General features: G+C 35.8%; 1 protein-coding gene across 3 annotated transcripts; it reads right to left on the bottom strand.

Moving 5' to 3' along the window:
* Positions 1-78: 78 nt before the first annotated feature.
* Positions 79-8,815, bottom strand: RAD51 (RAS associated with diabetes protein 51). Of its 3 annotated transcripts, none has more exons than XM_088959922.1 (10): positions 8,476-8,659; positions 6,783-6,927; positions 6,533-6,643; positions 5,908-5,999; positions 4,460-4,554; positions 4,272-4,385; positions 3,800-3,929; positions 3,491-3,612; positions 3,313-3,413; positions 79-685 (listed from the first exon to the last, which is right to left on the bottom strand). In XM_088959922.1, the coding sequence occupies exons 1-10, from the start codon at positions 8,578-8,580 to the stop codon at positions 519-521; spliced, it is 1,182 nt and encodes a 393-aa protein (XP_088816048.1). In that variant the 5' UTR covers positions 8,581-8,659; the 3' UTR covers positions 79-518. The 3 variants fall into 3 exon arrangements, with proteins under 3 accessions (XP_088816048.1, XP_088816050.1, XP_088816049.1); XM_088959924.1 differs by having other exon boundaries at positions 390-685; positions 3,276-3,413; positions 8,476-8,664; XM_088959923.1 differs by lacking the exon at positions 79-685 and having other exon boundaries at positions 3,149-3,413; positions 8,476-8,815.
* Positions 8,816-9,981: the final 1,166 nt, after the last annotated feature.

Raw genomic sequence — 9,981 nt, 5'->3', positions numbered from 1 at the left:
ATTCCTAAAAATTTTATGGTCTTTGGCCTCTCCAAGGAAAACAAAAACAAAATGTAACATTCACAAACCACGAAATAAAACAAAGTTGCATGCTTAGCAACATGTTGCATGAACTACAATATATATACAGCCCATAAATGTGCAATAGGTCTAATGGTGCTTGATGAAATTAGGATTTAGCATCATCCACAATATTGGCAATTAATATTCATTCAAGTGAAAGACGATTGTGATTTGTTAAACCCTGCAACTCAATTTCAGGAAAGTTGTTATGGGCCCGGGCATAGGATCTCGTCACGGGTCGGTCCACGGGGAGAACCTCTTGCTTCCCCTTGCACATTCCCTTGCATGCAGACCCTATTGTGGAAAACCGAATGGGTGATTTGTCCAAGAGACTCCTTACTCCATTCGACTAAGCTAGGACAATTCAACTTTAAATCAAACTCCTACTTCTAACAGAACTCAGTTCTTATCTCTAATAGATAAGTAAGAACAGAACCCCTACTTCTAACAGACTTCTAACAGAACTCAATTCCTATCTCTAATAGATAAGTAAGAACAGAACTAGATAAATAAAAACAAAACTGGAATAAGTAAACTATTAGCGAGCTGGCAAGAAGAGCTGACGTGGCAAGATAAGTTGTTGTGTGGGCCCCCCTCACTGCTGCTGCCAGCGACGGTAATTCTTCTCACGAATGCATCCACAACAAAAGCCTATATTAAAATCTTGAATACAAGGAGTTTGAAACCAATGCTAATCATATGCCCCCATGAACATTAAGATAACAAATGGAATTATGGGAATAATTTGTTCATCAAAAGCTAAAGAATAACCACAACATTAAACCAAATAAAAAATAAAAAGAAAATGATAACTTTATGTCCAAACTATCACGGGAAAAAGGAGGTGGCTTTGTGCCTTTGTTTTGAATGTTCACCTAGGTAAATTCTCATCTTCATGATCCTTATATTTAATGATTGAAAACTTTCATTAAGGCCCCATTCGCTTTTCGATAAGTTATTTATCTGGGTAAATGCAATTACCTAGGTAAGTTTTTCTTGGGAAACATTTACCTGGGTAAGAGAATTTACCCATGTTCTTTTATTTCCTTGGTAAATAAGGTAATGACCATTTTAGCCAAAAAAAAATCATTTTTAAAATGGGCATTTTTGTCCCATTCAAGTGTTTGCAACTTTTTTTTATCAATAAGTGTTAGCAACTTTAACCCTGTGGGAAAGTTATTTACCCACCTAGGAGATGGGTATGATAAATGATACCTAGGAAAATAAACTTTCCCTAGTCCCCATATAAATCTGAAAAATGAACATGGGATTCTTGGTCAATGGAAACCAAAATCCCACTGACCAGCTTTCCCCCCTCTCAAAATCCAAAAAAAGAACACCCCCTAATTACTATATCTGCTGCCTGAGGTTAGTGGCTGAAAAGTGTAGGGGATAGATTCTGTTGTTGTTCAACCATCTTTTGAATAACAAGGTAGGATCTAGTTAGTCATACCAAATTAGAAACTGTTTTACGAAAGCATGTCATTGAGAATAGAATCACAATGTTTAACTATCTCAATTGGCAAACTGAAATATGCACTACAAAATGCTTGAGAACCTTAAAGTTCCATGCATAATTCTCCCTCTCCAGGTACTTATAACTAGGTATTTCTCCCCTTGCCCATGAGGGCTCATTTGAGGTGTTTCCCTTGTGGCTGAGTAATTTCAGGGTTTTCTTATAATTTTTTTACTAAACATGGAGGTTCTGGAAAAACTTCTAGGAGCGCTAAATTGAATGGCTTCAAGAAGAAATGCCATAGCGTCATGGTTTTGTATGCTACACTAGTAAAATGCTTTTGATTGTTAAAGCTGATAAAAAAAGGGGGGGAGTTTTCTATACGGTATTCACATCAGAATTACTACTGTAGACCGCATCTTAACCCAGTCCCTAACTGTTTGTTTTCTAGTATGTCCATAAAAAAGCTCTATGTTCCAGAAAAGAGAGATGTGATGGGTCTATAGACCTTTAGTGAGAGAAGCCAGTCATTGAGAAGAAATCTGAATGAACACAAAATGCACTTGAGTTTACATGGAAAATGCATGCATTGTTTCTGAACCTAGAAGACTCAGATAAACAATCCACTGTAGGATCTGTAATTAAGAAAAATGACAACTAATTTAGACATGTAAATTAAAGTCAAGTAAAATGAAATGATTAAGCATTGTTGTATATAGAGAAGCATATATATATACACACACATATATAATATCTTCTACAGCAGGCAAATCAAAACAGCACGAAACTGCAAGACAAGCTTTGGAAACCCTTTTTTGAAACATTTAGAAATACCACCCAGGAAGGATAGAAGAGCATCAACAATTTTAAGTTCTCAATCTCCCTAGACTTCTTAACAAACAACAACAATGATCCCAATGGTTGAAAGGTTATACAGTAGTTCTCAATCTAATTGGTCATGTGGGCATGGGCCCAACTAGACCTATTCACAAGCTGGGCTTGATCTGGTTCAGGCTAGGCTATTCACAAGCTGGGTCGGGTTCAGTCTGACCTGACCATCGGGCCTAGATCTTGACCCGAGTCTGGCCCTGCATAGCACTCAAAGCTCGAAGCCTTATCTAGACATATTTTATATTATATTAGTTATATATTATTAATCATATATGATATATTTTATAATATTCTATATATTATAATATATAATGGCTTTTTTCACTACTAATTTTAGTATTATATAATATATAATATATATTATGTATTATTAACTAATGTTATGCATCTTTATTCTTCTTAATAAAAAAAAATTGTTAAAAATAAAGAAAAAATGAGATCCCCCTTCTTCATCCTCCTCCTAACCCCCCTCCTTTTAAGGAGGCTTACGCCTCTTGCGTTCTGAACTACGCCTCATGCCATCTTTATTCTTCTTAATAAAAAAAATTGTTAAAAATAAAGAAAAAATGAGATCCCCCTTCTTCATCCTCCTCCTAACCCCCCTCCTTTTAAGGAGGCTTACGCCTCTTGCGTTCTGAACTACGCCTCATGCCTCTAGGTAGTGGAACGCCTTGCGTCACGCCTCCGCGTTTTAAAACATTGATCTTGATAGACCTATAGCAAAACATATTCTCACTCTTCAATCAGAAGACAAATGGTAGGAAATTTTCTATGCTTGTACAACATTCTTCAAGAGATAGATAACTTTCATAAGATACAAGCTAGTGAAAGATACAAGAGCACATGTTTAAACCCAATTTCCCACCAAGTTGAGTTTCATCAGTCCTTAACATCAGTAACACCTTCTGCTGAGATCTGAAACCGTGCTTCTGCTTCTGCCAAACATGGAGAACTTATTACTTTACATATGCGTTCCTCCCCTCTTCCCTTGCGAAGTGCGAGTCTATCATAAATATGGAGTAGGGAGATTAATAAAAAGGAACAAAAAAGAAAATAGTTTAAGAATCAAGCTGGACAAACCTTGTTGTAGAAGCATGAGCCATGATGTTTCCACCAATAGGTTTGATTTGGGGGCCAGCAAATATAGCAGAACCGTCCACTTGTGCAACAACCTGGTTTGTAATAACAACTGCAACACCAAACTGTAGTTCCAGTAGTACTATTAGTATTAAAACATCATGTGGGAGAAGTTTAGATTGTAGGGTAAAGAAACATTTCCATACCCACTTTGTTCTATATAATTTCTAACTAACAAAAATTTGTTCTATCCATCAAATAAACCAAGAAGGCCCAATTACAATATCTCAAAAAAAAATAGATATAAGCTACCTCATCTGCCAACTTCTGAAGACTCCTTAGGAACTTTGCAAGATGCATTTGTCTGGCAGATAACTCCCCTCTTCCAGAAAAATCAGTTCTGTAAAGGGCTGTAGCACTATCCACTATCATAATCGCAAACCTATACAATCCATTGAACATTAGTTTGACTCAGGGAGGAGAAAGCTTAATCTGGATCTTGGATAAATATAGTCCACCCTTAGTACAATATCTATTTGTCAAAGTTGCAGAGAATTGTTTTGGTTTTTATTTCTAAGGATTGAGAATAAATTGTTAAACCATTACCACATAAAAGTACTGCATTATATAAGCAATCCAATTAATTTCATAAGCCATAAAAGTAAATGGAATAAAGGAACAAGACTGTAAATATAACCAAAGTAATGTTCATGAATATAACAACTAACAATGGCCCAACAATATCAACCAGGAGAAAATTAACCCAACAAAGAAAAAACACTACCTGGTCTCAACCATCATAGAAGCTGCTTCCAGCAAAAGCCTTGACTGATGATCAGTGTTGTAAGCCCTTGCATAAGCCACATTCTCCAAAACATCAGCCCCATTCAGTCCAAACCTGCAATCATAAGCACCATTAAACACTAGTTATAAAGGGTTGTCATTTCCCCTTTTATGATAACTGTGTAACACCTGTCCGCAATCTGTAAGAGTCTCTGTGGCCTGAATGTGCCCTCTGCATCAATATACATTGCTTTTCCCTCTCCACCCCCTTGATCCAGTGGAAGCTGAAACACCAAGACAACTTTAGACACCGTTCTAATTGAGAGAGGTAGATATTGATTAAAAAAGAATAGATAGATAAGACACGAAGCTATGTCGGTCAATGGAGACCCAGCCATGTGAATACATTGGCCTCAAGCAGCAATTTTTATAGGGTCAGTAAGTAATTAACTTGGTCAGTTTTTAAAGAAAGTTGAAGAGGAACTTTGACTTCACTGAATTATTTGTGACACATGACCAGCAAAGTTTTCAAGGCACCTAGGCAATTCTAGGCGACACTGGGGCGCCTAGTCAAGGTGATACCTAGACAATAAAAATTTTATAATATAAAAATCTAACTTTTGGCTAATTCCCTAGTTTTATATACCATTCAGCATGTATATTAATTGAAAAAATAGCAATTCTCTTTATTAAGAACATTAAATTTTCTCTAAGAATGTGGTAAATCATCACGTCTAAAAGATAAAAATCTTTTACATATATTAATTTCATTATTTTCAAAAACAGCACAGCTATAATAAGGATTTAATAGAGAAATTTCATATCAATTAGCAGCTAAAGAAGGTTAACTTTATATGATAAATATTCAAGATGGAAAGCAAAATAGAAAAACAAGGATGGAGCAAGGATCAAACTTTCGTCATGTATTGGCCCGTATCAACCAATATGTATTGTATCGGAGCCTTCCCAATACACTCCTACAGGGGGTGTTTCAGGTCGGCAAGTGGTTCAGGGGGTAGACCAGCCTTAAACCGGCCCCTCCGAACCAGTTTCGAAAAAATTAAAAAAAAAAAAACATAAAAAAACAGTACCGATACAGACTGATAAGCCCTACCAGCGTATCACCCTGTATCGATATTTTGAACCTTAGGATGGAGTTTCAGTTTTATTTAATTAGAGAGAGAGAATAGAAAAAACAGAGCCACTTTATAATTCTATTCTTTTTTCCTCTTTCTTTCTTTCTTTCTTTTTCTTTACTCAAAACCCTAAAAGTCAATAGTAAAACATTAAAACAAAGTATATTGATATATATGGCATATAATAAAATGTATTAACATGTAGATTAATTAGATACAGCAATATAAATGATATTATAAAAGGCGCCCACCTTGTCATTTTTGTCGCCTAGGTGGGGGCCTAAAAGTCAAGGCATTTGGGCGAGGCACCAAGCCAAGAGTGCCTAGTCGCCTAGGCGACGCCTTGACAACTATGATGACCAGTTGAACTCACCTAGGTTTCTTAGCAAGTTCATCTCTCCATCTAAGACAAGGTCTAGTACACATGTGAAAAAACAAAACTGCAGATCTTTTTATGCAGCACTTATACAAATGATATAATGGAGAAAGACAAATTCTTACTTGACATGTGACGCAGAGTGTGTGGCACAATTGTGTCTTTCCAGAGCGGAATTCACCATATAATTCAGTTATGGATCCAGTCTCAATGCCTCCTGTATAAAGCATGCAAAATTAAAAAAACACAGCGATATCTGAGCATCAGAATTGTTTTTTTAAGATAACTGATAACTAAATAAAAAAAAAAAGTATTAGAAAGAAAATTGGGAACAATTACAAGGGGTGATAAGACGTCACCCAAACCCACAAGATATGCAACAGAAGTCCCTAAATACTACCCCAACAGATTCCCTTTCCCGAGACTAATATTAGGACTCATTCATTGAGACCTCCCTCTCACCTCTGTTGAAAGAGTAAGCTCTTTTTTCTCTTCAAATCCCTTCTTGTATTCTTTAACCTTTTGTTAATTCCAACCCTAAATAGACCTCCCCTCAATCTATCAAAAACCTTCAAAACTGTCGCCCTTAATCCTTTTCAAACCCCCCCCCATAATTCTCATTAATCCTTTCTAGCTCTAAGACAGTAAGACCACATTGCTCTCAAATACATGCTCAGCTGTCAAAACCACGCCCTTGTTATGGATGTATTGCTAGAATAAATATCTAGTCAACATAAACTCAAAACTTACCCTCTAGAATTTTGTCAAGTTCTCTTGATCCTGATGTTATTTGGATGATTTCAAGCCTCTGTGCATGGAGTTGGCTAGCACTAGTAAAACCCAAAGGAACCAACTTGGAGGCTGTAAGTAAACAATATAATTGAACGTGACTATTTTTCTTTTCCTGATAAAAGGGTCAGTAAATCAAGAAAAAAGGAAATCTGCAAATGATCATCATATCAAAACAAGAAAAAGATGGAGAAAAGAAGTTGTAGAATGCCTGCTTCTATGATTTTATCAACTTTAGCCTCACTAATTCCTTTAATTTGCAGAAGATCTTTCCTGGGAGAGTAAGCAACAGATTCAACTGTGCATAGGCCTGCATCCTTAAGCTTTTTCACATCAATGGAAGCTATGCCAGATGCCTGTTATGAAAAACAAACAAAATAATGATCAATATCACATCGTGGATATAGGTTCCATAGAATGGTTTAAAAGAAAAAATGGAAAATAAAAACCCAAACACCGTCCAATTTAGGTCAATTTAAGAAAATGAATAAAGCATTTCAAAAGGAAAGACCACTGGCAAACTTATCAAAGGAGCAGCGTGAATAAAGCAGGAAAAGGACCACATCAGTATGATCTGTTCTGGCATATGGGGCGTGGACATAAGAACAACCGAACACTCAAGTGGCATATAAGAATATTAGAATAAGAAACAAGCCAACAACCATATGTAGGCATTCAGGAAATGGAGATTATCCCCAATCCCATGGTCTTGCCTGGTAATGGAATGAACGTATAAGCCAATCTTGGGCATAAAAGTTGAGGGAAATTAGGCAGCCCACATTTCTATTGTCAAAGGCAAAATGAAACAGTTTTCTCAGGACGGAAAATATTACACATAATTATGTAAAACTGACTATCTGAGCCACCCAATTGTATATATCACAATTGTAGTAAAGAAAGAAAGAGGTAGTAATTTATTAAAAAAACATAATAAAGATGAAAGCAACAAATGTTTGCTAATACAAACGATTATAATAACAGATTTTGCCAATAGAGTTAGTTGTTAATTGTTATAATGCTATAAAGAAAAAAGATAGGTATGGCATAAAATCTTCTGAGAAATCTGCAAGCTTTCTGATTCCATGTGCCATCCTTTTTGGAAACAAAATGCAAAATATGGAAACCTGTGGAATTGAGGACAAAAGCCCTACCGGGTTCCTGTTCTGGACAATGAACGCCCAGTCTAAATGGGTATTAGTCCCCTTAAAATATGGCATAGTGTGAAGATTAGACTGGAACAGGAACCCGCCCAAGTGATTATTATGAGTGACCTCGGATACCAATTACCGATTATCAAATAACCTATATGGATATATCTCGACTCTCGAGGAAATAAACGGGACAACGAAAAGTAAAAAACTTTTCTCAACAGAGAAAGAACGACCTAGACCAAGCATAAAATACGAGGAATACGATTCTACGGCTAATAAGCCAAGTTTCGTATAGAACAAGATGCGCAATCCATGTAAGTCCAATAAATGGAATACCCATTTAGGTTAGGGCTTTTGCCCTCAATTCCACAGGTCTCCAGGTTTTGCTTTCTGGTTCCAAAAAATCAGCACCTACTAGTAAATGCATTTCCAGTAAGGAGTCAGAGAAAGGTTGAAACCCTCTCTCTTCCGAAAAATTCAGCACCTACTAGTAAATCTAATACTCGTTTGCTCGCAACCCGTAGAACCCTGAAGCCAAGAAACATTTGAATTTCCAGGCCTAGAACATGATGATAAATAAAGAAATAAGGAAGACTTTCTTCGCGATTTATGATGAAAATCCAACCCAAACATGGAAAATTAATCGAACCCATTTTCCTTAAGCAAGAAGAAAGGATGAAAGATCAAGAATGATTCGAGTTTGACAACTAAATATGAGGTTCTGTAAAATGAAAATTAAAATGGCACAATTACCTGAAGCTGTTCGATCGGAAAAGGACCGTGCTGTATCTCTTCGACTTCTTCGTGTTCTTCTGCCATCTTTTGGTGTCTCTGCTGCTGCTCCATGGCCACTGGCATCTAGATATGGATCTGTCGATAACTCGATAGAGTAGGTGAGGAGTTCTTTTATTTTTAGGGGAAAACTTGCTTTTGGTTTTAGGCGCCAAACCGCGTTTTTTGTTTTTGTTTTTGTTTTTTTTTTTTTTTTTTTTTTTGACAAAATATAAAAATCTCCCCTTAGATTTATGACGATCCTAAAGACCTCCCCTGAAATTTTACTTTCATAAAAACCACCCTTTAGTGTTGATTCAATACCTGCACTACCTCCCTTTTGTTATTCTCATGGACGGAAATTTGGGTATAATGCATTAGTTTTTCCAAAATATCCATTTTACCCTTAAGTCCATCAATTCATATGGGAATTTATTAAAATACCTAAAAAAAAACTTTTCATTTATTAATTAAAAATTTTCTTAAATCAATTTGAAAATAATAGAGTGGTTTTACTCTGAAAACTACATCCAATGATGTCTATAAAGGCAAATATGGTATTTTGACTTATATTAAAAGATGTCCTTAAAAGTTGTTAAGGGAAATTAAACTAACAAATCTTCATTAGTGAGACAAATATGCAAAGAAAGTAGCTGCAGAATTTTATGAAACTATAGGGAAGTTTTTATTAAAGTGAAGCATCGAGGAGGCTAAGGATACATATAGTAAAGATAAGAAACTAAGAATATAGTAGTGAGATAGAAAGGCAAAAAGTAAAACCTATGGATCAAGACTTTCAACATAAGCCATGTTGTTTCTGGTCCTCTTTGATTAGCATCTTGGAAGGTCTTGCGTCAGCGGAGTCTATGGACATCTGCTTTGTGATTAACGATGTTCAGGCTATGTCCAGGTATTTTATTTTGTTTCTGTGAACTAACTTTGTGTAAGTAGCATTGTTAATTGTGTAGTTCATGATCTTACTAGTAGAGGCTCGCCAACCAGCCTGTGGATTTTTACTCCACCGAGTTAGTTAGCCTCTAAGCTGGTCCTTTGAAATTCTGTTTGTAAGAACTTTATTTCCAGTTTAATGAATTAAGTTCGTGTTTTACTTTTACCAACAAAAGAAAATACTTTTAACATAAGTAATTAATTATATCTTGATTACTCTCATTTGAGTGTTGGCATAGTAGGTTTGTTAATGAATTAATTTTGTGCTTTACCCACAAAAAAAAAAAAAAAGATTTTCAACGTAAGCAATTACATTTCGATTCCTCCTATCTGAGAATTGGCATAGTAGGCTTGCACCACTAAGACTAAGAGCAATCCACCTGTCATCACCTATAATCATTTTAGGGTTAACCATTTATTTCTCAATTTTTCAAAACAAACCCAACTAGTAAATAAATCAAGAAGCCGAGGCCGATGACGAATTGATACAATGCTTGAGTTTTATACTTTTATTAATTCTCATCTGGTAAAACACGAACC

Source organism: Nelumbo lutea, chromosome 8, assembly GCF_056320005.1.
Source record: "Nelumbo lutea isolate HS-2025 chromosome 8, American lotus-T2T, whole genome shotgun sequence".
NCBI classification, from domain to species: Eukaryota; Viridiplantae; Streptophyta; class Magnoliopsida; order Proteales; family Nelumbonaceae; genus Nelumbo; species Nelumbo lutea.
Note: the sequence above shows the minus strand (reverse complement) of the source record. Positions and strands in the feature narration are given on the sequence as shown.